General features: G+C 45.2%; 1 protein-coding gene across 2 annotated transcripts; it reads left to right on the top strand.

The window, feature by feature from the left end:
* Positions 1-7: 7 nt before the first annotated feature.
* On the top strand, positions 8-27776 carry DMAP1 (DNA methyltransferase 1 associated protein 1). Of its 2 annotated transcripts, none has more exons than XM_059853967.1 (10): positions 8-80; positions 453-608; positions 3143-3234; positions 3633-3828; positions 8146-8304; positions 9396-9563; positions 10497-10682; positions 13555-13626; positions 24553-24625; positions 26463-27776. In XM_059853967.1, exons 2-10 carry the CDS (start codon positions 507-509, stop codon positions 26807-26809), a joined length of 1395 nt encoding a protein of 464 aa, XP_059709950.1. In that variant the 5' UTR covers positions 8-80; positions 453-506; the 3' UTR covers positions 26810-27776. The 2 variants fall into 2 exon arrangements, with proteins under 2 accessions (XP_059709950.1, XP_059709951.1); XM_059853968.1 differs by lacking the exon at positions 8-80 and adding an exon at positions 262-280.
* The last annotated feature ends 153 nt before the right edge of the window (positions 27777-27929 follow it).

Below are 27929 nucleotides of genomic sequence, written 5' to 3'. Positions count from 1 at the left end.
GCCTCTTGGCGGGAGCGGAAGCGGCGCTGCCCGGGCCGCCGTATGCGCCGCACGTCCCGGTGGCCGCGGAGCCGGCGCCGGTGGGTGCGCGGGTCCCGCTCGGAGCGGGGCGGCCGCGGCCGCGCGGGGAGCGCCGCGTCTCGCACGCCCTCCCGCGGGCCTCCTGGGATCCCCCCGCGGGGCTGCGGGCCGCGGGTGCGGCGTGCGGAACCCCCGGGACCCGCCGGGTGCAAGGCCCCGTTGTTGGGCCTGGCGGGGGGATGGGAGGCGGCCGAGGGGGGTGTGTGTCTATGTAGATATAAGTGTGTGAGTGTGCGTGTGCATGTATATGCGTGTGTGTGCGCGGATATACGTGCGTGTATGTGTATACACACGCACCTACGCGTGTTTGTATGAGTCCGGGACACCCCCGCGGGAGTTAACCCCCGACCCCCGGTTTCCCGCCCTCCCAGAGCTGGAGGGGACGGACAGGACGGCGCAGAGAAGGCCAGAGGGCAGGCGGAGACATGGCGACGGGGGCAGATGTACGGGACATCCTGGAGCTGGGAGGCGTGGAGTCAGAGAACACGGGCACCATCAACAAAAAGGACATCATCAACTCGGATAAGGTGAACTGCAGTGCCCTCAGGGGCTGCTGCATCATTTCTAGGCACTCTCTGACCTTGCATGTGGTGTTTGGGGTGAATATTGGAAGAAAGGATGGAATTAAGCCTGTACCTTCTTAGTTACCTGTGCCATGGCATCTGGTGTGGGATTTAAGCTGGAGCTGTGTAAGCCATGTCCTGCTGAGCTGGGCCAGGCCCCAGGACATTCTCAGCTGTCTCTAAAACTCTCATTTTGTGAAGTATCTAGCCCCAAAACAAATGGAAATAATACAACACAGTCTTGTTTTAGAAGAAAGAAAATATTGTCTGACTCGACTGAATGACAGAAGTCTTCCAACCTGTGTGGGGAAGGTGTGTGGCTGGTTTTGGGACAACTGGGGTGCATTGCCTGGGGAAAGTGGCAAGTTAGTAAGCTCTGTTAAGGATGTGTGACGTGATCTGCTGCATTCTGTGTGGTAATGTGCTACAGTATCTTGTCTTCTCTGTTTTAAATTTGAGCAAGTTCATGGGCGTCCCATGTTTTGCAAGGTGTTGGGAAGGTCAACTTAGGAGTAGTTATGAGACGTGGAGGTGCTTTGAAATGAGCCCAGGGAGCTCTCTGGTACAGAGATGGCCTAATTTGAAGTAAAGCCTGTGTATTTGGGGAAAAAAATCAAAACAAAACTGAAATGTGTGTATTTGAAGAGAAGCACTGTGGTTTCACTGCCCTGCTAGGGCACACTGTGTAATTGGTGTGATGGAAAACCAGTGAGTTTCAGTCATTTAAAGGCTGAAATGTTGAAATTGCTGGTAATGCTGTGTTGGTGAACAGTGTCTGGTGAGCAGCCTGATGGCTGGCTTCAGCCTGAGTGTTGCCACTGTGTTTGGAGTTGTGAGTTCTTTGATTTAAATGTGTCTGTGTGTTAGGCAGCAGAGAGCCAAAGGAGTACTGGTTGTTTGTCTCTTTGGAGCTGGGACCAAGATGGTTTTCTCCTCAGGTTTACTGTAATGGGAAGAGGGAGGAAGGGAAGGTGCAGGGAAAAGTTCTGGGAGACATGCAGGATGGATTGAATGAAACATTCTGAATTTCTACAAAGTACAGAAGTGAAGCCAAACCAAAGGTGTAAGCTGTTATCACATGGAGAGTGCAAAGTTGCTAATAACAGTGCAGCTCTCACTCAGGAAATAGATCTGTTCTCAATTAGAAAAGAAACAGATTGGTGTCTTGAAATCACAAGAGAACCATGAAGGACTTTCCAGTCCATTAGTGACTGAGAATATTAAAATAAAAATTACTAGGCGTAAAAACATTTAAATCAGCATGACCAAGTAATTTGTTCTCAACTCCTAAAAGAGCCGCTTGAGCTGATCTCTGGCCTTCTGATAGTAACTTTTAATAAATCTGGGAACTTTGGGGGAATTCCAGAAGCCTGTGTTCATACAGGGTGTGTGGTGACCTGTGGGTAACTGCCTTGGTTGGCCTTACATTGCTGCTGGGCAAAGTGATGGACACACTAGGAGAAAGGTGCTTGATTAAGGATGAAAAGGTGCCGATATAATGTGTGTCTGTCATGAAGTTTTATGGAAAGCAGTTGTAGTCCAAGATGACAGGGACTTATTTTTTCAGTGGAATCTTGAATTTTCTTGATAAAGGTGACTGTATGGATTTAGCACAATTTATGATGCAATGTTAGTTTTACTACTGAAAAATATTCTGGTTTAAATTTGGTAGTGATATAATAAGCAAGTATGTAATAGTAGTGTCTGGGGTAGTAGTTATAAAGATGGTACAGTTAGACCAAATGCTCAGTAAACTTTTCCCTCGTAAATAAAGTGTAACTTCGTAGTTTGGCTGTTACTGTACCTACCTGAATCCCAAGCTGGTCACCTGTTACATTTGATTACTGATAAGCTTGTATGTGGGTATGGGTTGGGCTGTGTCTTGGAGACCATCAATTCTGTCAAGGGTTTAGGGGCCAGGTTGAGTTGTGTAGACTGAATTCCTCTTATGAGGAAACTGTAAAAAAATTGTTTGCTGTGTAAATGGGAGAGAATTTTGGGGACCAGAGAACTTTGGTAGGTGACACTGGGGGCTTTGCGAAGGGGCTACTGCAAGGATATAATCACAGATGGTGAAAACTGAAGCTGCTGCAGTACAAAGTGACAAAAACAATAAAAAACTGGGAAGACATTTCTTACTTGAAAAGGTAGAGAATCACATAATTAAATGCATTAATACCTCTGAGGGAGGACAGTGCTTGCCTAGTAAGAAAAGACTTAGTGCACCAGGCCCTGCAATCTACAGCCAGATGTTCAGCTTGGAATTTAAGTGTGTTATCAGCAAGAGCAAATGTGGGTACTGGTGAGCCCTATCACTGAAAGTGGGTACATTTTGTCTGTCAGTGTCTTCCAGCAGGAATAGGCACTTTCCTGGAGAAATTCAAGGTGTCTAAAACCAGATAAAAGTAAAAACCATCACAGGGCATCAGGTTATACAGTTTTAATGTTCCCTCAGGAACTTCTACTTCTGAATCTAAAGTGCATTTTTTTTGTTTCAGAAAAAATCCAAGAAATCCTCAGAGACATTGACGTTTAAGAGGCCAGAAGGAATGCACCGAGAAGTTTATGCACTTCTCTATTCTGACAAAAAGTAAGAGCACATGGTCATATGTGCTGGTTATTGGGTGGCCTGGGCTTTTGGTGGCAGGGCAGCATCCTCTTGAAACCAGGGCCAGTCTTGCTTCCCAGATTGATTCCCCTTTGTGCTCAGCCCATGCTTGTGCCCTTCTCTTAGTCATAGACAGTGTCTGTTTTTTCTCTTCTAAATTTGAGGGGCTTGCTTGATACAGGGAATTAATTAGATAGAGGCAAAATTGTCTAATGCAGACAAACCAGTGCTCTTAGCCTTTGTATCTCATTCTTTCTTAGTCTCAGCTGGGAATAGCGCCTGCTTTTATATCCGCAAAAAGAGTTCTGAGCCTGAAATCTCTTTGGGTTTGTCTTGGACTGTTCCTTTCTTCTCATCACCAGCACTTTCCTCCACCACAGGGATGCACCTCCGCTGCTGCCAAGTGATACAACTCAGGGTTATCGAACAGTCAAGGCAAAACTGGGCTCCAAGAAAGTCCGGCCTTGGAAGTGGATGCCTTTCACCAACCCAGCGAGGAAAGATGGAGCCATGTTCTACCACTGGAGGAGGGCAGCAGAGGAAGGGAAGGATTACCCTTTTGCCAGATTTAATAAAGTAAGTGAGAGCGCTTTCAAACAAAAGCATATAAACAGCAGCTGGAAAATACCCTTCAGTCAGTTTCTTGGCTGTCCAGATGGGAAGTTGATTCTTTCAAAACGTGAAGGCTAAGTTATATTTGGTAATTGCATTTTGAGTTGCAGCATGACCTGCAAGCATGTGACCGTGGACTGATGTCTCCAAATCATTCAGGCAAAGCAGGCTTTGTATGTGGTCAGAGCTTGGTGGAGACCCCGGTGTTTCAGGTGTGCAGTCATGGATTTGGTGAGGAGAACGCGTGATACCTGCCTTTGTTCCTGACCAACACCCTCTCCCTGATTACAGGCTCAGGGTAGTAAAAGGTATTCTATTCTGAGTGAGACATAAAAGTCAGAAATCTTGCTATTTCGATCAGTATGAAAAAAATGGCTTGAGCTTCATGGCCAAAAAGGTGGCTTGGAACCTCTTGGCCAGATTCCAGCACAGATGCTGAATTACTTTGCGTTCCCTCTGAAATTGCTCTCATGGTATCAGTGTGGTGCAGTCCCCTGTTCTTTGCATCTTACATTAAATTGTCACAATGTGTTGTTGTAATCTCCTGCTGTCTTTTGTCCCAGATGTATCTGCTTTGAGTGGCTGTGCCTTTTATGTGTATGCACAAAGAAAACTACATCAAGATTTATACTTCAAAGTCAGGACCTCCAGAGTTAGGAAGGAGAGGAGTTAGGGTGCTTCCATAATGTAATTTAACTCCCTTCATGATGCAAATATGAAAGATAGAGAAAACCATGTGCTAACATGATTCCACAAAAGCTCTGCTTGTGTGTAACCATATACAATATTTTAAGTTTGTAACCCACAGAGCATCAGCTCTAACAAAGCTTGGCTTCCTGCAGAGTTAAGTGGTTGGTTGACCTTATATGTTAGAAGGCTCCAGCTCTGACTGATGCTTTTCCTGTAGCTGGGACATTGGTAAGAGCCTCCTGTGGTATCTCTTCTCTGATGTCTGGGGTGGAAGTCTGAAGTATGACTCACTTAGTCGAGGCACCTACCTAGCTGTCTGAGTGAAACTTTGGGAGGCTAATTGTCTCGAAGACTCTACTGCTGGAACTGGTTTTGGCTGAGTTCAACTGAGTTTATCAGAGGGGGCCACACATCACATCTGGGTGTTTTAATTATATGATTCTCGTTTCCTTAACTTTATCAGGTATTGTGAGCTGACAGACAGAAGAGCCTTCAGCAAGGCTGTAAACTTAAGATTAGTGGTACAGACCTCTGCCATCTGCATATGCACAATTACATAATATCAGGAGCAAGTATTTAACCTTGTGGTGCTGTAGTTGAGAAAGTTGAAGGCACTGATGAAGAGTTTTGCAGATATTTGCTTTATCAGAGGAAATTTACTTACTTTTCCAGACTCTTTTGTGGGTTTCTTCTCACATACTTGATACCTCTGCCTGAATCTTTCTCTCCCCTTGGCATGAGCCTGTTTTCCTGTGATGTCTGTCCTGTTGGTCACTCAAGCTCTTTACCAAGCTCCTAGGTCACTGCTCAATTGCTTTCCCTTTTCTCTGTGCTTCCAGTCTCCAATACAATTCCCTCCTCTTTGATGTGAGATCCAAAATGTGAACTTGAGCTTCAGCATGTACACTGAGCCTTGTTTCAGGGTGTGAAATAGGAGTATAAAAGCAGCTTTGCTGGTGTTAGAGCAAAGCCATCTCTCAGCCAATACTGTTTTTTTTGTTACTACCATCAGTAAAGGCTTAGTGAAAGAGTATGAGAATGGGGCAAATACATATTTTCCTCTTTTCTGGTGGTCTTTAGCTTAAGGATTTCTTAATTTGAAATTTGTCTTTAATAATTATTGCTAGGTACATTCACGGCAGAAAGCTGCTTCGTGAGTAACCCATGCTAATGAGTTCTTCAGGTTAATTTTGTGTGTTGTGCAAAGGTGCTTTCCTCTGCTCGTTTTAAACTGCTGCCTTGAGGTTTAGTCCCTCGCAGATCTTGTGTTACATGATGTAGTAAATTGTCCTTGCTGTGTACTGTGTTCTCTGTAATGTGACATGCCCTCCTGTGCACTCTCTTGTTCTCAAATATCCTTTCTTTTGAAATGTGTGGACTAGGAGTGAGTGTTTCACTTATGAGAGCATGGTGGATTTATGTGGGCTGTTTTTCTCTATTTCTCTCTTAATTTTTACTGTTCAGTTTGAATTTTTACCTCTATTAGGCATTGTGCTGATATTTTCACAGAGCTGTCTTGTGGCTCCAGGATCCTGAGCAGTTTCACCTAATTTAATACTCGCAATTTTGTGAATTTATAGTGGGAAATGTTGGACTGAGAGAGGTTTTCTGGGCCATTGAATCCTCCTCTTGGCTCTTTCAGGTCCTCCCACAATCCAGTCCCTTTCATAAACTGATCAAGTTCCTTTTGAAAAGCACTAGGCTTTTCCTGCCCCTGTGCTTCCTTGGGAAGCTCTTCTAGACTGTCTTTGCTCCATTTCATTTCCAGGTTAAATTTTCCGTGTTAAATTGGCATTTCTTTGCAAGTCAATTTCTTTGTTCTTATTTCAGTTGTTCTTTTCTTCCCATGAGTATTCCTTTCATTTCATCTATCATAGTTGAAACCTGCAGTCAGATTCTCCTTCAGACTTCCTTTGCTGGGCTGTGTTCTCTTCCAGTCTGCTGTAGGAAGACAGGCTCACCAGCCCATTACTCATGCTCTTCTCTGTACTTGTTTCCATTTCAGTGCATCTTTCGTGACCAGGGATCAGTAGTGTTGGAGTTGGTATTCCTGCCAGTATTCTTGTTGTGCAGTTTAAACACTGCCAGTTTCTGCTGGAAATCCCTCTCTGGGGATCATATTTGCCTTTTCATGGTTATGTTGCATTTGAATGTATAGTCAGCCCGTGGTTGGCTCAAGCTTTCCATCTGTTGCCACCTTCTGATTTCTTTCAGGGGTTCTCACCTGAGCAGCCATGAATGGGGCTGAGGAAGTGTTTTGGAAGTATCTTTACTCTTGTCACATTCTGTTTTCTACTGCGGCATCTGCCACCTTCCCTTCTATCCACTGCAGAGGGCCCTGCTGGCTCTTCTCATGTGTGTGTGCTCCTCTAGAAATTATTTTGTTTCATGATGTGCATGGGACATCCTTACAGTGTCTGGTAAGATGGCTTTGCTCCTGTTGGAGGTGGTACTTGAAGGTTGAGGTTCAGTGCATCCCCAAGAGATCTGCTTCACCTTTGAGTTTCTGTGTCTAAGTGATAGAGGAAAGGCAGTAGACCTAAAGAAGCTGTTACTTGGAGGATCAGAAATGCTCCTCTGGGCTGTAGGGAGTTCATGAGGATGACTTTCTTGGTGACAGGACACAAAACCACAGAGGTGTTGAAGCACATCTGCTTCTTGCATGCACTCTTGGAGGCAGGACCTCCTCAGGCTGAGCAAAGTTTTGCTGCAGGAGGGAGTGAGAGGCAATAAGGGAGGAAAGCACAGGGTTATTTACACTTTTGCTTTACCACATGCTAGGATTTCCCCTAATGTAGTAAGTATTTTTGCTGTTTCTTTAGTACTCATGTGACACTTGTTTTCTGGATAGAGCCCTTGCAGAGCTGTCCCAGGCTGGGGACAGGAGTGTGAGCTTGGTCCTTTAGGCACCTGGGACACTGTGAGAGTTGGACTGTCATTTGGCTCTGTCATTCTTCTGGGGAAAAGATCTTTGGGGAAGGGAGGGACAAAGTTATTTGTCAAGTTTACGGCCTTCAGTTGTACAGTACACAGTCTTTCAGATCTTCATGATACTGTCTGCACCAAACATGAAAGAAGTAGTCAGAGTATCAAAGCAGAAGGTGTGCTAAAGGCTGGGGATTACTGCCCCTTGCCTTTCCTGTTCTTCCTGTACAAGTGAGCATGTCCCAACCCAAATAAAGAGTCAACTGTCAGAGCACTTTGTGCCAAGGTATTGGTTTTGCTCTATGGGAGGAATGCAGGGAGGCTGGCTGAATCTTGGTTTCACTGTCATGTTAGCCTGAAATTTTGAAACCCATAGTCAGGATGTGGGTTGCTGACCTCTGCCTGTGTAAACTGAAGTAGGTTTCAGCCTCTGAGGCAGTAGTTCCTGGTAGGCTTCCCTAAATGTCACATTATGGCCTTGGGATCACACATGGCTCCATGTCAAGCCGTCTGCCTGATCATCATGTTTCCTATCCGGACTCATTGCTCAGGGTCGTGGCAGCCCCCTCCTGTCAGTGCCGTGCTCATGCTCTTGACTCTTGTATCTTGGCAGTGAAAACGACAGTGCTGCAGGAGAGCTGCCATGGTTTTCTCTTGTCTCCACAGACAGTGCAGGTTCCTGTCTACTCGGAGCAGGAGTACCAGATGTATCTCCACGACGATGCGTGGACCAAAGCTGAGACAGACCATCTCTTCGACCTGGCTCGGCGCTTTGATCTGCGCTTTGTAGTCATTCACGACCGCTACGATCACCAGCAGTTCAAGGTGAGTCCTGGGGGCCAAGTTGCTGCTAGCAACCTGCTGCTATGGCATGTGTAGGGTTTTCTGCACTTGAAAGACCAAATTACCCTTTATTTCAACTTAATTAGGGGAAAATAATGAATTATTGGCAGCAAGGAATATTGAATTTCCAGCACAAGGCATTGCTGTTTGCTTTGTTTGTAATTAAATCCACTGTGACTTGTTCTCATTCCCTGTTGTGTTTTATTAGAAAGTTAGAAGGTTTGCACCTGCCAGGAGAACAGCTTGTTGTTACTTGAAGATAAGGCAGCTGGGGAGTTTATTTGAGCAGGCTAGGTGTTCTGTATTTCAGTCTAGGCCCTTGGAGAAGGGTCTGCCAGTGAACCCTGGGGACAGGGACTTCTCTCTTCTGACTTGTGGTCTGACATGGTGCAGGTTTCCATCATCTCTGCTGTGAAACAGGGACCATCAGTGGTCTGAAATTGCAACCCTGGTGTCATGATTGCTGATCTAACTATACTGGTTCCATGCCTCCTGGTGACATAGGGAATGATGTGACATCTACAGAACAGCTCCTTGTAATCCTCTGAAATGCTCACATGAAGAGCAAAGTAAAATAACATGAGTATGCCCAGCTGAGCAGCCCAAACATCTTTTGGGCTCAGGTTAATGGAACATAGCTCAGACTTAATGAAATCATGGGCAGTGAATTGATGCTGCTGATACCTTGGCTGTGACTTGAATGACCATTGTCTAGAGCAACTCGGAGACCTGCACATTTGTTGCAGTTTCCTGCTTGCAGGCTTTCTCCTCTCAACTCTCCTTGCATCCTTTTATCTTCACTGCTGTATTGTTTCTGAGCCCTCAGCACTGTTGGATCTTTTGGTGGGTATTTCTAAAGTGGTAGCTATGAACCCGTGGCAATTAATTCATGCAGCTCACTGAGAAACTCCTTCCCTGTCATTCCCCTGGCACCTGCAAGGGTCCCTGCTAGGCCTTCCTCCCAGCCCTGTCTCTTGTACTGTATGTGACATCCTTGTGGTCCTTAGGTGGCTACTGCACAAGGCTTTGCTTAGTTCTTCCATAATGTTGTCATCCTGTGATGTCTTCCACAGAAAAGGTCAGTGGAAGATCTGAAGGAACGGTATTACCACATTTGTGCCAAGCTGGCAAACATTCGTGCAGCTCCGGGCACAGACCTAAAAATCCCAGTCTTCGATGCTGGCCATGAGAGACGAAGGAAGGAACAGCTGGAAAGGCTTTACAATAGGACACCAGAGCAGGTAACTTGGGGAAGAGAGCATCACTTCTCCAGAAGATTGATAAGTTGAATCAGGAGGTGTATGATGCAGGCCAGAGGGTGGGAAGGTAAAGAAGGGCTGGTCAAGAAAAAAGCGACATCTGAGTACAGCTTTTGTTGTTGGGTTAATGTCCATTTAAGGAGTTTAAAAGGACAATAATTGAGAAATCTGACTATCCAGGAGAAAGGCGTACATCAGCAGAGTAATGGTCTGACCTTCTCAGTGACACTGACTGTATTAGTCCTCAGATAGAAGCAAATTCTCAATGTCATTATGAGTACCAGAGTTTCGTGGAGAGAGAATTATTTATTTGAGAGTAAAAATCTTTCCAGAAAGCATCAAAGACTAAATCTACATGCTTAGTTCTTCTCTATGTTGAAGCTATGTAATGGTCCTACAGTTCAGAGATTAAAAAAGTGTCTTCTCCATAGGCTGGGAGAGAGCATCCTTTTCAGTTATCTCCCTCCAAGGACAAGTTCATATGTGACTTATTCTGCTTCTTCACCCCACTGACAGATGTCAGTACTAAGAATAGCTGCTCCAGGTTCTATATGCTATGACTGGAGAGGGGAGTTTTTTTTCTTTTCACAACACTGTATTTGCAACTACAGCATATTTGGGCTTTTTAACCATTCTGTGCTTTTGATCTCTGGAAGATGGGATTAGTAATTTATGGATTGTTGAAGGGCACATCATAAATGTTGTGATACAGTACGTGCCAGATTGTAGAGTGGCATTGCCGTGGGTGCAGGGTAGGGTTATGGAGTTAACATGCTCTACAAATCTAAGAAGTTAGGCAGGAGCATAAAATCATTCCCAGGCTGGCCCAGGGCAGAGCTGCTATCGGTAGATGGCCCCCTTGCCTTGCCTGGCCTCCTCTGTTCTCTGACTGCCCTGACGTGCTCTGGTCTGCAGGTGGCAGAAGAAGAATACCTCATCCAGGAGCTCCGTAAAATTGAAACCAGGAAGAAAGAGAGAGAAAAGAGAACCCAAGACCTGCAGAAGCTCATCACAGCTGCTGACACCACCACTGAGCAGAGGCGTGCTGAGCGCAAGGCCCCCAAGAAGAAGCTGCCACAGAAGAAGGAGACAGAGAAGCCTGTAAACATTTATCTTTCTTTTTTTTTTTCCTTTTACCCTGTTTATGCTCTGGCTGGGTAATGTTTTCTGCAGCAGTCCTGTGGGGATCAGGCCTTTTCTGGGTGGTGGGAGTAACTGCTGGCTGCCTTCTGGAAGATGTTTTTTGGTTTCATCTTTGGAAGGCAGATTGGTGTAAGGCAGCCATTGTCAGAGTCCCCTGGTGTGCTCTCAGTCTCTCTCCCATTTGTAAAATGCTAGTTTAAGTCCTGTGTATCTTTCCCTGCCTGAGAAAAGGGATGAATTAATGCCAACTGTTAGAGCATCATGGCAAGGAGAAGCATCTGTCTCCCTGCTTCTTCCAAGTGTATTCTGTTACTGTTGTGTAGGGTTGGCCCACAAACCCATTGTCTTTCACCTGTCTTATTTTTCTAGTTCAAATTTTCCTTTCCTCCCCAGCTCCTGGATCTCAGCAGCATCTCCCCAAGCTCAGTACATGCCTCTCTCCTGATCCTCAGCTGTGATCAGAGCAGCCCTGCTGTTCGACTCGTGTATTCTGGGAGCTATTGGCTATTTCTCCATGAGCTGAGCTGCAGTCTAAGGAGCCCAGAACACAGCTTTCAGTTCACATTTGGTGCTACCTCAGTTTACCTTGCTGGAAAGAGGTGGACAGCATGGACTGATCTAAATTCAGCACCTTCAGTAGGAAAGGGCTGTTAAAAAAATCTCAGATGTTTCCAGTGAGTCCCTGGGAAATCCTGTCCCTCCACCTTGTGAACAGAGAGTACTTGAGTAATTTTTCTCCAAAAGGTTCTGTACAGAGAGCAGGGAGAAGCAGTGAATTCTAGACAGTTATTGCTTGAAGTGTGCCTAATGGCCACCACTTCCTCGAAACACTCTTTCGGTGTGTCCTGTCCCATGTGTGTCCCTGCTGTGTGATGGGTATAATGCCACTGGGCACCTTGTGCACTGAATTCCCTAAAGGGTTGTTCTGGGAAAGCTCAGCCATGGCTGGCATATCTCCCTGTAAAGAAAGCAATTTGTCACTGGTGGGAATGAACAAAACAGGGCTAGAGAATGCAGCTGGAAAGATGCTGAGGATGTCAAGGCAAGGGAGTCCACCCCTAAATGTTGGCTGGGGCCTGTCTGCAGGCATGTAGTGCATAGGCACACCAGGGTGGGCAGAGAAGCAGTTTCTGTTGTTGCAGTAGCATAATTTCATCCATGACAGAGTCCATTAGGAGTCAATTACCAACTATAGCCAGGAAATGTTAAGAAAAAAATTGCATTTTAACTAAGAATTTGAATCGGGAGCTGCATCAGCATCATTTCAACAAAGGAAAATCATTTAGCAAAGAGTCAATTGAGGTTGAAGCGTTTACAGCATGTACAGGCTGTACAGACACATGAGGCAAAAGAACCCATTTAATTGCTTATTGCTGAATGCAAGTCAGAGTTGGCTTGGCTGAGGCAGTGATGCTGATTTCCCCACACTGCTTGTGTCAGGGTGTTCAGCAACAGGCTGAGGGGCAGAGTTCAGGGAGTTTGGAAGCCAGCCTTTGTGCAAAGGAAGCTGAGAGGATTGGTTTTTGATTGCAGCCTTGTTTGTCTCTAATAAGGCAAGCAGGGAGGCTGTATCCTGCCAAAGATCAAAGTGATTTCTACAAGTTCATTAGCCCTGTTGGTAGTTAGAGAATACTTTTTCCTTCATGGTCATGTTTAGGAGTCTTTTCCGGGGTCCTCTCTTTATTGGACAGACAACAGATAACTGAAATAATCTTAATGTCTGGCCATGCAGAATGGTTTGCAAGGTGCCACCTCAAGACCAAGATCTCGAGATAGCTGATAGGGATGTGAGAGTTATTGGCAGGGAACTTGAGAAATTGAGTCACTGTCCTTCAGCATCTCTTATGATCTTGGGGCAGTCCTGGCTGTCTCAGCCCTGTCTGGAACAAAGAAAGAGCAAGCTGCAGAGCCTCTCTGCAGAGAAATCTGGGAGCGACAAGGCAAATGCTGTCTCCTAAGAAATGGGGAGATTTGAGGTGACTTGGTTCTGGAAAAACACAATTGTGTATGTGTTTTGCAGAGGTTGTGGCTATTCTTAGCTTGAATCATAAGTAGTGCTGATCCATTCATGGGAACCCAAACCATTCACTGCACAGATAGCCTGGTTTAATAGTTTAAAAATCTGTTCACCTTTTGCTTTGCTCATCAGCATAGATTTTAAAGGGATTGTATTTATTTTTTTCCATTTCATTGACATGGAACTATATGCTCTACTGTTAGCAGCAGAAACATGGAAGTTTGCTGCATTTTAATGCTGTGCTTAAAATATGAAGTAAGAAAGAAAACTGTCTAATGAGTGGACAAATGGCAAAACATGGATGAACAGCAGGCTTCCCTGGGAGGGGGCAGTCCTTGCATCCTCATTAGTGGCCTCAGGTCTATACAGATCAGAGGTTTTTCAGCTCATTCCTTTGAGAGTTTACAGTAAAGGCAAGATTTAGGGAAGTCCTGGGCTGTTTTGATCAGTGAAATGGGTCAAAGTTGGGTAAGGATGATACTGTGCAAATATGTATAAACACCATGTAGGGTCAGGGTTTCTGTGTGGGTGGATGTAAGTCTCTGTGCAGAACAGTGCATTTAAACCAACTGACCAAAAATGTTTGAGCTTTCCAAAGATGCTTTGAACTGGAGTAGTTTTCTCAATGAATTACTTGGGACTTTCCCTCTGAATCCTGTTGCCTGGGATTTTCCTCTTGCCTCAGCTCTGATATGTGTCCGTGGCAGGTGGTTCTCTGTCATAGGAAATGGTGTTTCCCCTTCAGATAGTTTCTATATGAAATGTGTTTCTTGTGTTTCCTGCATCAACACATCCTGTTTCAATCTCTTTCAGGCTGTTCCTGAGACTGCTGGCATCAAGTTTCCTGACTTCAAATCTGCAGGTGTCACGCTGCGGAGCCAGAGGGTAGGCTCTTGTCCTGTTCCCATGGGACCTCTGTTAATGTCTTTCACTTTGCCTGGCTCTCTCCTCATCCTTTTATAGCTAAAGAAAATCAAGTTCTTGCCTCTAAAATAAGAAAGGAATTCCATAAATGTGGAGACTCAGAAACCTGGAATGCTGGCTCTGTGGAAGCCAAGTCATTGCCTTGCAGAGGCACCTGAACTTGCCGGTGGTGTTTGTCACTAGTGTGCCTGCTCTGCTGTTAGACACCTGTAACAGAACCAAATGGAGCTCTCTAGTCGAAACAGAGCTCACAGCCAGAATTAATGGGCTCCTTGGAGCATGTGTGTTACTAGCTAAGAGGTTCTTTTGGAGTGGTTTGGGCTGGAAAGGACCTTAAAAATCATCTAGTTAGGATGATTAAGAGCTGCATGTTCAGGCTGCGTCTTAAAAAAACCAGAAACACATAAACATAGAATTTTTAGCTTTTCTATTTACATTATCTTAGAAGATATTTTTTGGAAAAGCCCCCGTGTTCAGTCTGTTGCAGAGATACTCCTGAGTAAAGAGCTTCCTTGCTGTTTTACTCCTGAGTAAAGAGCTTCCTTGCTGTTTTTGTATTGCTTTCTTATATCAGCAAGACTTGACACCTGCCTCTTTGCCACAGGTTTTGGGATATCAAGTAACTTAAACCTGCTAGGTCAACTGAATGTTTTCAGAGAAGTTTTGATATCAAAATCCTGTGTGCCTATACAAGTACTTTTTGCTTTTTTCCTAGCCAAAAAAAAAAAAAAAAAAGATTTTAAATTGCCTTATTATAGCAAAGTTGGATAAGTACATTCCTTGCCTGGCATCCTCACTTGGCATAATAAATTTAAAAGACTGCTTTTATGGAATGTTCTTTTGATATCAGACTGGTTTCAGATCTTGCTGGCTGTTAATAGAGATGTGTTTGGGATAATGCTGCTTTGATGTACTGGTGTATGTATGTGTTAGAGTTGGGATGCCTCAGCAGGGCCACTGCTGGGGGGCCCTTTCTGTGTACCAGTGCCACCATCTGCAGGATACGTGTTTGAGTGAGGGGCTGCAGCCCTGAGGAAATCACAGTCCAGAGACAAGCAAGATTGCAGTGCAGGTGTTGAGATTTATTGAGACGTGGCAGATGTGTTCTCCAGCACTAAGATAAATAGAGTAATTTATGGAGATTGATTTGGATTTTGAAAACTAATAAGTAATGGTTGATCTTTTCTATTTTTTTTACCCCCTCTGGAAGAGAAGCTGAGCAATAATGTATTGGTGATGGAACCATCTGGCAAAGCCAGCAGCCTTTTTGTGCACCAGACAGGCAATTCAAATCCCAGCCTTCATGAAAATGGGTGCTACATGCTTTTATCTGTTCCCTTTAATGCTCACAAGATGCAGTGTTAAGCTGAGGCATGGCAGTCTGATTCAGCAACTTTTAGCCTGCAGTATCTAAGCTCCTGGAGTGACCTAGAGCAACTTTCTATGTTCTTCTTGAAATTTTTAAGGAGATAAATGCTGTTCTTAGAATTACCAGTGGTTTGTGAATTAAAAAGATGGTTCATCACTGATCTGGTGAAAAAACAACACCTTGCTGTTTGGAAATGTGAAACCTACCTCTAAGCCAGAAAAATGAATTCATTTGTGGCTTTTAGCCAGTCACCTGGCTTCCTTAGCCAAGCCTTCCCTGTTTTTAAAATGGGAACTATTAGACTCGCTTCAGAGATGCATGGGGAGAATTAATTACATCAGGTCAGTACAGGCCTTTTGAACTGGCAAGAGGTGCTGAAGTGCCAAGTGTTATGGAGTTGACAGTCCATGCTAATCCAAATTATTTTACTTGTGGGATTTATATGGCAAACCCTCTGATCTCCAGTGATGTGGAATTGATCAGGGTGGAGGCTGACTAGGACTAAGTGAGGAATTGGAATGAAGTGGTGGAAATTCATACTCTGGCAACATCCAGCATAAGATGTTTTGCCCTTAGCACATTGAAAAATGATTTCTAAAAGCTTGTGCTGTCCTGCAGTAAGTTCTTTTGCCTGAAGACCTGAAGAGTTCCTCACCTAAAGGCGTCAGTTTTCCTCCTTTATTTCATACTTTGCTATGTGCTTTATGCTTTTCGTGGTTAGGTGAAGTTGGATTTTGCAGTGAGATCAGGGCTCAACCTCTGTCATGTGTGAAAAATGTACCATATCATCCCCAGGATAATAGCACTTACTCTTTGATTAGAGATTTTTTTTCCCTGAGGATTTACAATTAGTCTGAAATATGAGTTAAAATTAATTTATAGGAATGAGTCCTTGAAGAAAAAGTTAGGAATCCGTATTCAACTTAATTTGTTCCCAGTAGTTTTTATGGCAATAGCCATGGCTCTTCAAATTCCCCGTCATTACAGCTTACACAATCTTATGGACAGGCTGAATTTGAAGACTGTTTTTTTTCTCCCCCTGTGAGGATTAATGGTCACGTAGAGCCATTATTCTTCATAACTGAAAGTTTCTCCTTCAGCAGACGCTGAAGAGTAATCTTCTGCAGTGACTTCGACAAGCTGGCTTCTATCAGACTGGCCTCAGTCTCCCATTGTTCTCCATGGGACTGTGGCCACAGGCAAAGAAGGCCACAGCCCCCGTGCCCTTGCTCTGCGTGGGATTTCCCTCTGCCTCCTGACAGCACAGACTGCAAGTTTCTCTAAGGCAGTGAGAAGCTGGGCATTATGAAAAGCTTCCTCTTAATTCCAGGCAGTGTATTGCATTGGTGCCACTGAGAACAGGGGGCAGTAGCAGATGTTTGGAAAGGGGTGAGCCTTCTAAGAGTTTCTTTAAAAGAATCTTAGACCTTTGCATTTGATGTTAGTAAATGAAAATAACATCAGAAGTGTGTTATTAATACTAAGCATTGCTTCTGGAAAACTTCCTGTTATACCAGCTCTGCTCACTTGGGAGGTCAGACAGCCAAAGAGCCAGAGGAGAAGAGAGATGTGTAGGGAATTTGAACAGGGAAAGGTGAAGAAAAGACTAAAGGGAAAGCAGGGAGCTATGAGGAGGGAATGCTTTGCTGTGGGTCTTCCTGAAGGAAAGGAAGATGGGAGCTGTTGAACTTGGATCTTTTCCAGCATCCAGACAAACAAACAGTAACTACATGTTTGTGATCTGGGCATGATGTTGCTTCAGTAGGGCAGAACTAAGTTTGTTCTGATTTCACCACAGTGTTTCTGTACCATGTATGTTCAGCTTTCTTTTAAATTTAACCTTTGTCTTTGACTTTGTTGTGTTCAGAGCACTTGACTTTGGCATACTTAACAACTCTGCAGTGTGTTTTAAGTTCTTCTCTCTCAGCCCTGTCAGTGGATTTTAACTTACAGTTTTGGTAATGCTGTTGAATTGTTGCAGCAGTGCTTTTAAGAAAGAGGATAATGCGTGGAAAAGAGTGGATGTTTGTACCCACTCCTGTGTGTTGAGGTGTATGTCTGTGTCCTTGCTCAGTTGTCATGGGTTTGGAAACAAAGGAACTGGAAGAGAATTGATTTAAGTGGTGTCTCATCTGGAAACAAAACAAAACCTTGTGTTGAGGAGATGTTTGTAGAATTCTCAGTCTGCAGAAAGGATTGAGGGATGCTCCAGCTTAGTCATTCAAAGCTGGCCTCCTCCCCTCAGAAAAGGCTTCCAGCCAGCAGCCTGACTCCATCTGCTTAACTGGGATCTTGTGATGGTAAAATTAATTTGCCAGTTGAACAAATTAAGAAAGAAGTAAAGGAAGGAAAATTACAAGTAGAGCTTTAGTACCCATTGATTCAAATATTCAAACTCACCAGCTTTTAAATTTTTGGTAGCCTTCTGAGCACTTTTTTAGCACTGATTGATGAATAAGAATTTACTGTGGCTATGTGGGGAAGCATGTGTATGCCTTCTTTCATTTTTTTTTCTTGGAGTGAGAACTAAGTGCTTCCTGCAAGTCCAAGGTGAATGATATTTCTAGAGGAAGATGGGTTTGTATGTATGTGTTTTAGACATGTTTATTCTCTATATTTGATCTGACCAATAATTACATGGCCAAGCACGCTGGCTGTTTACCCTGCACTGGAGGCTTCTGGCTCTGTTCCTTCCCTGTCATTAATGCAAACCCAGACTTCATTGGCAGTGAGCATGTGACACATCTGTCTGTCCTCCTGTGATCAATACCGTCCCTTCAGAGGTTCAGCTTTTGAAAGCAGTTCCATAAAATACCAGTTATTCTTATTTGGATTTGATAAATTTAATTACTTGAAGCAATTAATTATTTATTTGCTTTGTATTGATTGCACTCCAAGGCGTTCTGACATCAATCTCATGGAGATCAGCACACCCTTATTAGGTGGGGAAAGTTTATGTTTCCAGGTCTGAACATCCCATGGATTAGTTAGCTGAGATATGCTTGTTGCTTCTGCTAGCAGTTTTTCATTAGTGAAGTTGTATGTTTTGCACTCTTCAAGAGAGTGGCTGGGAGTAATTTCCACAGGGAGTCTGACAGGTGTAGAAGGGAAGTAGTTCTCTCATTTCTGTGAATAAAACTTATGAAGAAATGATGCAGGCTGGATCGAATTCATGTTGTGGCATTGCCATCTATTTGTTGTACTCTACGCCCTTTAATTAGGGCCAAGAGAGTGCTGGTACATTTCCTAATCAAACTCCTGTCTGTAGAGAATGAAATAAGATGAAAATATTGGTGTATTTATTTTCAGAGAGAACTGCAAAAGATACAAAATCTTGAATGAACTCGAGAAGGTGAATCCAACGTGTCTTTTCCTCCATTCTTGTTTTTAGCTAAACCAAAAGGCACTTAATGTTAAATTGCTGAAAGAAAATCCATCCATCACCTTCTTTTGTGGAGGTCATTGATGTGGGAGAGCATCTGGACCAAAGCCTTAGTAGGTTCTCGGGTATGGGAGTGGGATCACTCTGGGTGCAGGAATGGGATCTTTGAAATAAATCATAGTTCTGGAAATGACACTCCATGTTGCTGCTTCTGTTGAATCATCCAGTACCAGTGTCCATGCAGTATGAGGCCTCAGGGACCTTTGTCAGTCCTGGATTTGAGAAGCTTTTAGTACCTTTGTGTGCCTGTAGTGACACAGTCTGGGGTGTCGTTCATCAGCCAGTTTTATTGTGTGTAACATGTGCAGAGCTCCATATATATCACTTTTTTCTTTCATTAGTGTAACCAATATAATGATCGGACTGTAATTAGTCACTGTGGTTGTTGGTATTTGTGTAAGTGGAGATTCACTTAAATTATTTAAGAGAAAAAGCAACATCAATTCAAGACTTAGATGCATGTGTTGCTACACTTTGCTGTGTCTGATCTGGAAGTTTACATAATGTTCTTGTACTATGGTAGGGTGTCCTTGGAATTCCCCCTCCTGTGGCCAGTCTTAGGATCCTCCCTGCAATCACAGCACACACTGCTGTGCTCTTGATTTGTTTCTGTCAGATGCCGTTTAGAGGCTGCAGCCACTTCTATTTTCTGCAAGTCTCAGCTTGGTCTTCATGCCTGTAGTGAGAGCTGGGGTAGGACTATCTGGAAGTCTGCAGATCTGCTTAAAGCAAACTGCTATAGTGTCATTCTGGTAATGTACTTTTAGCATAAAATACCCCCCAGTAAAAATGTCCTGTGCAGTTCTTTCTTCTGCAGCACTTCAGTTCCATGCAGTGAAGCACTTCAGAATTTCAGAAATGTGCAAGTTCATATCTAAAACTGAATTTCTCAGCTGAGGTTTTTCAAATTCCAGAGCTCTAAGACTAAAGTACTTAATATGCTTCTTTCCTTCCTTGGGTCTTAAAACTGTACAGAAGGGGAGGCTCTCTGCTTCTGCAGAATAGAGCTATGCAACTCAGGAATTTTTGACCTTCAGGCAGAAAATACAAAAAATATTATTTATCTGAAACTTTAGCACTCCTTCCTGGAAATTCACTAAACCATTCAGTACTCTGAAGATGTCCATGAAGAAAGTGCCTAATGAGAAAGTTTTCTTGCTGCTGAAATCCGTAAGGAAGGTGGTTTTCAATGTCAGTGAGCTGTGTTATAATGCTGAACAATACTGATGCTGGTGCATAAAACCACGGGTACGGCTGTACAGGCACAGGTTAGATGTGTGGAGATTTTAGGGTTAATGTTTTTAGGACAGTTATATTGTTTAGGGTTGAGGAAGGCTGATTTTAAGAAAAAACTTACCTTAAAATTGAATTAAAATGAAGTGCGGCATCAGGGAGGGTTCATGTGAAATATTTAAATAACCACTGATTAATTTTAAAAACCTTGTATTTTGGTGATAGACCAAACAAAAGGTTTCAGCAGAAAAGAAGATTTTTTTGGGGGAAGAATGGGAAGTTGGGAGCATCAGAAAAGAAGCATTTATGTAGAAAGTGATGGATTGAGAGCAGGACATTTAGGATGACCACACAAATACAATCACTCAAAAGGCCCTGACTGAATCTGTAGATCCTGCAGACCTCTTCCATTCCTACTGCAGATCCGCATGACAGCCTCTACCTGCCAGGTGGTGATGCTGTGAGACATAACAGGACTGTGTTGCTCTGCTATTATTTAGACTTCATTAGTCTACTAAAATAGATTCAAATACATTTACAACTATGCTTTAAAGTATTAGCATAAATCATGAAAACTGAATGGCACACAAAAATAAATGAACCAAGTCTGTTTGGGAAGGCTATATCTTCAGTTATTTCTTATCCTGTTTGTTAATTTAATGAATTTTGCCAATTAGCAATTAATTTGCAGTAGGTCTCCTAGTCATTAGTGTGAATTAGCAAGGTTTTGTTGGCGGAATGCCTCGAACATTAAATAAAAACCCTGTATCATGCAAAACCTCAAGGGTACTCCGTGGTGAGATCCTGTAGAGAAACTGAGCTGCAGAGAGTCCATCCCAGTCCCAGCCCTTGCTGTGAAGGTGTGGTGGCTGCTCTGGTCTGATCTTTTTAAACTGCTTGACCCAAGTCTGGAGCAATGTCCTCCTCCTTCAGGGGAGAGCAGGGCAGGTCAGTGCCCTGTATTCCATGTCTCTCAGACCAAGTCCATTCCAGCAGAGGCTGTGTATCCCAGGCTTCTCTCTGCACAGGCAGGCTCTGGTACTGTGGCTTTGTGGTGTTGACTCACAATTTTCTGTAGCTCTTTATTTTTCTCTTGGTACACGCAGTTCATGTATTTAATGCAGGTTGTTTATAGCAAGGACAAAGGATTACAGTCCTTAAATCAAAAGTGATGTTGGTGTAATTATAAGCACAGGCTAGTGTTGCAAAGAGGGCTGTAGGGAGAGGCTGTCAAAGGAGAAGAGCATCCAAAATATAGTAACCTCAAAAATCCCAGCTAATCAGTTTTCTGACGGGAGCAATCTGTTTCCCAGGTATTATTATTATATGGGGACTTTAAAGATAATAAATAACAATAATAGTCTACTATGAGGAAGGAAAGAAAAGGGCAAATGCCATTCACCTCAGAAGCTGTGGTTGCTCACTGGAGTTCTCCGAGGAACATAATTTTCCTCAGTCCCTGTGGAGGCCTCCATCCATGACAATACCAAGAACATCCCAGGAGCTGTGGTGTCAGCAGTAAGGTTGCCTGAAGGGGTGTTTTCATTAATGCAGAGATATGGCCCACAGAAACCACATGTCCCAGTGCAGACATCATGAGCCAGAGAGCTCTTCTCTGGGCTACTGGCTGGGACTTGTGGGCCCTGTAGATAGCTTTAGTCTTTGGGAATGAGGGGCAAAGGAGCACCACTTGCAGCACTATGCTGCTTCCCTGGATATCTGCTTGAAGGACCAAAACAAAGAAGGGCTTCCTGAAGTAAGCTTGGTCTTATCAGAGCTGTACAGAGCATGAAGACTTCTCTCTTGCAACAAGGCAGCCCAGCTAACGGACCTTGGCTAACAGATTATCAGCAGCGTTTGAGTAATAGACTGCTCATTTAGTTTTAATACATTTTGCATAGAGAGCAATCAGCCTTCATCAGTCTTAGAGATGAATTGGCTTAGCCAGCTAAATTCTAAAGATATTAGTCCGACAGCAGACACATAAATCATAACATTTTCTTAATGATGGTAAAATTAAAATATACTCTTGCTTTGAGAAACCAATGAAGCCTTCCTGTTTGCAGGCCAGATCCTCCTGCCTGAATTAAAAGGAAGCTTAATTGATATGGTTTTAAACTAAACTCACAGTCCTACTCTTCCTCAGCATCTTAAGTGTTCCTTTCTTTGAAGTTAAATTAATTTGTCCTGCCTCTCCTTGCTCCATCTTCTAATCTTCAAGGGTGTCAGTGAAGATCAGACTCCTGTGGGACATGATCCAGATGTGCACAACATCACAGTTGAAGGCTCTGCCGGCTTGTTTGTATTGCCAGTAGTTGCTCGAGCTAGTGGAGGCCTCCCAGGAGGAAAGCTTGTGCTCTTCCTCTAACCAACAAACCACGACCTGTCTGTCTACCTAGCCTAGCCAAGGATGAACTTTTCTTGTCCTTTGTTCCTGAAGCTGGCTTGGTGCCCAGCGTGCTTTTGCCAGAAAGGAAATTAACAGAAGGGAATCCTGCCTTTGGCTAAAAAGGCTTCAATGTCTGGTGTGGGAGTAGGAGTGAGGACACTCTCAGGGCAATTGTATGTCCACAGGCTTTTCAGTGCGGAGGTGCTGGGCTTGCTGTGTCCCCCAAATTAAGGGTAGTACCTTCTGACTAGGTCAGCCCATACATCCCCAGGCTGAGGCAGAGCTGGGTACATCACCCATTTAAACATTCTGTATGATTCCTCATGGCGCAGAACAATTCTTTGGGCTGAATGCTCTTGCTTTCAGGGATATCTTCCAGATGTTCTAGACTGACCACTCAGTCTTCTGCTAAGCTGTGCAAAGTGACCTTTCCTTCCTTGGCCTCCTGCTGCTAGCTGCAGCATGGCACCCATGGAATAAACAGAACATCTCCTGTCCCAGTGCTCTGGGCTGCCTTATCTTAGGGCTCTACCCTCTCCTTTTCAGAAGAGCCTGTGCAGGTAATCTGTGCAGCAGAGCTCCTCAGAAGACCTCTTTTAGTGACGTTCTGTCAGGTTGAGACTCTGGGCTGAAGACTTGAATGAAATCCAAATACGTGATAACTTTGACAGCCATTCTTCTGCTAAAACAATCATTTTATGGTGAACTGCAAAGAATTGGTTTCTTTGCAAGTAGGAAAGAAGTATGAAATTGACTGCTGTGCAGAAACCCCAGCACTAAACCAAAGACCTTTGGGGTAAAAAAAAAAAAAGGCAGGGGCAGGCTGGTTTCTTAGAAATCCTCCCCTAATAGTCCTATTGGTCCTTTGCTGGAGTCTTTTTTGTGGTGCTAATATCTGTCAAAAAGGACCCAGTGCTTCTCAGCATGTGAAAGGCCCATTCCCCTGGGGTGCTCTATGGCATCCATACTCTGGTTTCTTGGCTGAAGTGATGTTGTGGAGAAGGCAGGATCCTTCTGGTCCTACACAGGTCCTACACTAGTGTTGTGGAGCAGCTGCTGGGACATAGCCATAGCTCAGTTAAGGTTAGAGCTCTCACCATTTGGGGATGGGTGTGTGCATGCAGTGCTCCTGCATTCAGAGGAATTAGGAAGTTCCAGATGGAGCCTCTTGGCATTTTTGTGTTGCGGCAGCGAACACTGGAAGCGATGGGTCTAACCTGGGAGTCTGATGTTGGGCTGCCTGCTTTGGGCAACTTCAGCCTGTGGCTTATGGGAGGTAAGGTGACCACAGGCCCTCCCAGTGAGCTCTCCTCAGAGGCAAGTTTTACGGTGGAGTGAAAAATGTTTCTTCCTTCAGGTCATTCCCAGCCACGTTGCAGACTCGTGGTTGGTGGACTCGCGGCTGAGGTTTGGGCCCCTGGTCAGTAAGTGGTGTGTGCAGGATGGCTGCAGGACGCTCTTGCCTCCTGGCTGCTTGATGGCCTGTCGGGCAACTTGGGTTGGTGATTGGGATCCCCAGGTGGAGGTGTGAGGTCACCTTTCCAGGGTTGGATGTGGAAGGACCTCCTGCGCCTGTGCGGAAGGGTGTTTGACAATGCAGTATTGAGAACCATTTCTTTCCTGGTGTGTCTTATAGCATAGCCGAGTGCTTTCATTTTTTCTTGAATATGTCCACGGGGCTCGGAAACCTGTTCTTCCTGCCATATTGTGCCACTGCATTTGTGCTGCTGGTAATCTAATAAATGCTTGGTCTGAGCAGCTAGCACTCCTGCTAGAGCCCAAATGAATGCAGAGGAAGGACCCTGCTAAGTGTGTGCATTCTTCCTCTCCTGGACAGCTCCAATTCCCTTTCATAGCTCACATCTGATGCTTCCTCTCTCACCTAGCCCCTTAGCTCCGATGTAAATGTGTGTGCACACTTCCGCCAGTCAAGTAACTGTGCTCTCTCTGTCTCTCCCCTTTGTTACAAAGCCTGCTCTGTAAATGAATCCCACAGGTCTGGGGCTCAGCAGGTAAAAGGAGAAGTGAGTCTGTTAGCGCATGAGTCTAATCAGGCCGGCTAAAGCGAATAAAGTAGGGCAGCATTGCACATTAGCCGCTGTGTAAATGAGCCCTTTGATGGGCTGGGCACCGCGGGAGAGGGTTTGAAGCCAAGAAGAACTTTTGTTGTTAATTCAGTGACACATGGAAACTGTAAAACAGCGTGTCTTGCACACACACGAGAGAGAAAATAAAAGCCCTCACGACCGGGCTTTTCAATACCTGCCCTCAGACCTAGTCTGAAAACTTTCAGCCCCTGTCTCCCTCTCTTACCACTTGATTTTCCTTTCTCTCCCTTTCTTTTTTTTGTTCCCCCTGCACTATAAAAAGAAAAGCTCTCTTGCCTTTTGAACTAGACGGCTGTGAGTGAGGGCTATCTCTGAGCTGTGTGGCTCTGTTACCTTTGTGTTCCAGATGAAACTGCCAAGCTCGGTGGGACAGAAGAAGATTAAAGCCCTGGAGCAGATGCTGATGGAACTCGGAGTAGGTGAGTAAAGGGGGCACGCGAGAGAGAAAGAGACACACAGAGCTAGCCTTTGTTCTCAAGATGGGCTATTTTTTCCCCTAGTAATACAGCCAGTTTCTTGAATAACAGTATGTGAATGGTTTTTAAAATATTTTATGTGTTTAAAAAAAAAAAGAGAGGGTAAAAGCCAGAACAAGATGCACAGGGTTTTTTTTTTTTCCTCCCAGTAGAAAAATCTTTTAAAAGAGCCTTTGTTTCTCTCTTGTTTGGGCCTTTTTAACCATCAAGAGAGGCAGCACAGTATTAGGAAGGCAAATCTCAGCCTTGCCGGGAGAGGTACTTCTAAGTGTGTTAGTGACCACGGCACGCGCATTGTTCAGGGCTGCCCTGTCTTGCTTTTAAGCTTCATTTCCTCTTAATTTACTGCTCACGGTGGCAAGTCCAAAATGCATCTGGGACTGTTCATCCCCCCTTTATAGGTTGCATGCTGTGTAAAAATCTGGAGCATCTCTGCTGAAAGGCGAGTAAACACACATCCCTCACTCTTGAACTCGAGTGTCTTAGCAGCTGAAAGAAGGGTTCACTTAACATGTACAATACCTGCTCGTGGCTAGAGGGGGAGAAGTGCAGCCTATGGCCAGCAGCTGCTCTCCATGCAGTGGGGACAGTTTGCAGGTATTACAGGTCCCAGCATGCAGTGTCTCTTGATTAGACACCTGATGATTCCTTCCCCCCCGCCACTGTGGCTGGAGAGACATTTAAAGGTAGGAAAAGAGAAAAATAGAAAGAAAAAGAGAAGCCTTATTAATGATTTACAAGAGATCACTGAGCCTGTTCCCAGCACTGACTTCTGTTAAGTATTGTTAGTTTTTTGGGCCAACTGGTTTATGGCTTGATATGTTGTCTTGGAGACTGTGCCATTCTGAAGGCCTCCTGTGGCTGGTGAAAGTGGCTCAGCCAGGATATTTTCCTCTTTCTGCTGTAGAACTAGGGGAATTGCTGTTTGTGCTTGCTAGGGAAGCCTGAGGGAAGCATGTGTGTACTTCTTGGAGCTCACTTTCCATGAGGGTAAGGAGGGGTTCCTGACTCCCCACTCCTGCCTCACAGAATTCACATCTCTTGAGGGTCTCTTGGGGCTTCGGCCCTGCTGTACCTTAGAGTGCAGAACCGCACCTGGGCTTTGTGGGGGTGAGCACAGTGCCAGCAGGAAGGGGGTCATGTGGGCAGCCCTGCAGACAGGGGCCACTGCTGTGTATTAGGGCAAACATGCAGAGCTTCATCCTTTCCTTCTGCAGAACTTGCAGCTCTTCCTGGCTCTGTGTGTGTGCATGGTGGGGTGCAGAAGAATGCCAGGTGTGGGGAGGTGATCTGATAGCTGCTGCTACAAACAGGTCTGTAACACAGCAGCATTGCAGTTCTCTGCCTTGGACCTGCCCTGGGAGAAGCAATAAGAGAGGCAACAGAGCTCAGCCTTTCCACCTGTTGTTGGTGAAGGTGTAAGGAGCAGCAGGAGCTCTTCTGCCCTTTGCAGCAGTGTGGATCCAATCTCTCTACAAGATAGAACTCTCTTCATGTCACCTGGTGGGTGGCAAGGTTCAATCATCTGGTCTTCCATCATCCTTCACTTGCTGAGTCCTGGACTTTGCAGGTTCACCCTTAGTCCTTGGTCAGAACCAGAGGATGGCCTGAAAAATAGGAGTGCAGCCCATAGGGATACCAGTTGCTACTGATTCATGTTATTGGAGCAAGGCTCCTGCATATCTTTGTGGGAATGAAAAAGCAGCTGAGACCTTTATAGGGATTTTCCATTGCAAGGTTGTAGATCTGGGTGTTTACCAGGGGGTGTTTTTCTCCCTAGATCTTAACCCTATGCCTACAGAGGAGATTGTACAGATGTTCAACGAGCTGCGGAGCGACCTGGTGCTGCTGTACGAGCTGAAACAAGCCTTTGCCAACTGCGAGTACGAGCTGCAGATGTTACGGCACCGCTACGAGGCCCTGGCCAAAGCTGGGAGCATCGGCCCCCTCAGCGTGGAAGGTGCCCATCCAGATGGCCAGACAGGGCTCAGCATCGAGGAGGGCAAGGGAGATACCAAGGACCAGATCATTGATGTAGTAGGAGCACCACTGACCCCCAACTCGGTGAGAAGGAAGGTCGGGGGGGCAGAACAGGGCGCACTCAGGTCTCCGACGCAGATGCCCTGACAAGCGCTGGGGATGCTGCCCTGCTCTCCTTCCAGGCATGCGCGTCCAAGGGAGCAGAACACGCCTGTTCCCCCCCAAGTCCCAGTGCTGCTCTCTGGGCTTGTCTCCTGTGCTGGACAGTGTTCTTGGTGCTACAGGTGGGGTCAGCAGGGCTTTCTACATCCTGCATGCAGGCAGATGGCTTGGTGTGGGTGCCACTGTGGACCAAAGCAGTGAGGCTTTGGGTGATGAGAGCTTGTTCTAAGGCAGCAACGGTACAGCTGCAAACCTGAGGCATTTTCCCTCTAGACACAGCCTCTTGAAGGTTGCTCAGCAGAGGGAAGCAGGTGGGGAAAGCAGTCTTCAGGTGATGAGACATGACCTGCCCGAGACCCTGGAGTCAAGCAGTAGCCCTGCCTGGAGCAGGAGGCTTGGGAAGGACAGAGGTGTTTGAAGAGCAAAGGAGGGTTTTTTTTACCCTATTTCCAGTGCCAAGAAAGAAAAGCCTGGCCTAGGGCTTCTTCCAGTGCGAGCCCTGTGGCAATGTCCTGTGCATGTACCTCTGCAGGATGTGAATCACCGGCCTCTCCTCCCTGCCTCCAGGAGGGCAGGTTGCCCAGCCCCTCACCACTGCCTCAGGGCCAAGGTTAAACCTGGGGATCAGCTGAGGCTGCTTTCCCCTCTGTGCAGTCCCCTGGCACAGCTGAGCTGAACTGCCTGATGAAAGCTGCCCATCTCCACACCGTGGCATCCCCGACGCCTCCGACGCACTGCCCCTGGTAGCGGCACAGACCTTTACTTTCTAAAATGTATAATGTATTGCAGGATATTGAGAACACCTTATCTGTCAACGGCAGAGGCGACACGTTAACCTGGACTTGAGTAATGTCCTATTTGATTGTGACAATGTTGAGTCGTAAGGAAGAGTTCCACTGAGACAGGTTCATGTTTGTAAAGGAGTCTTTTGAATTATTATTTTTTTTCCCTACTGCATTCAATCTGGAATCTCACCCCTCCCTCCCTGCGGTCTGGAGTGTCCTGGTTTGCAAACTTTTCGGGCTGATTTACAGTACAGTTGGTCTCCCTTGAGAACTTGCTTGTTGGGAAGGTGGGAGAGATGGTGGTGGTGGCCATACCTGTA

Source organism: Haemorhous mexicanus, chromosome 9 (genome assembly GCF_027477595.1).
Source record: "Haemorhous mexicanus isolate bHaeMex1 chromosome 9, bHaeMex1.pri, whole genome shotgun sequence".
NCBI classification, from domain to species: domain Eukaryota; kingdom Metazoa; phylum Chordata; class Aves; order Passeriformes; family Fringillidae; genus Haemorhous; species Haemorhous mexicanus.
Note: the sequence above shows the minus strand (reverse complement) of the source record. Positions and strands in the feature narration are given on the sequence as shown.

What these genes read in the sequence shown, in the direction of transcription:
- DMAP1 (XM_059853967.1), top strand. Translation starts at nt 507, where the DNA reads ATGGCGACGGGGGCAGATGTACGGGACATCCTGGAGCTGGGAGGCGTG. An exon ending in ACATCATCAACTCGGATAAG is followed by an intron (nt 609 to 3,142) that starts GTGAACTGCAGT and finishes TTTTTGTTTCAG; the next exon opens with AAAAAATCCAAGAAATCCTC. An exon ending in AGAAGGAGACAGAGAAGCCT is followed by an intron (nt 10,683 to 13,554) that starts GTAAACATTTAT and finishes AATCTCTTTCAG; the next exon opens with GCTGTTCCTGAGACTGCTGG.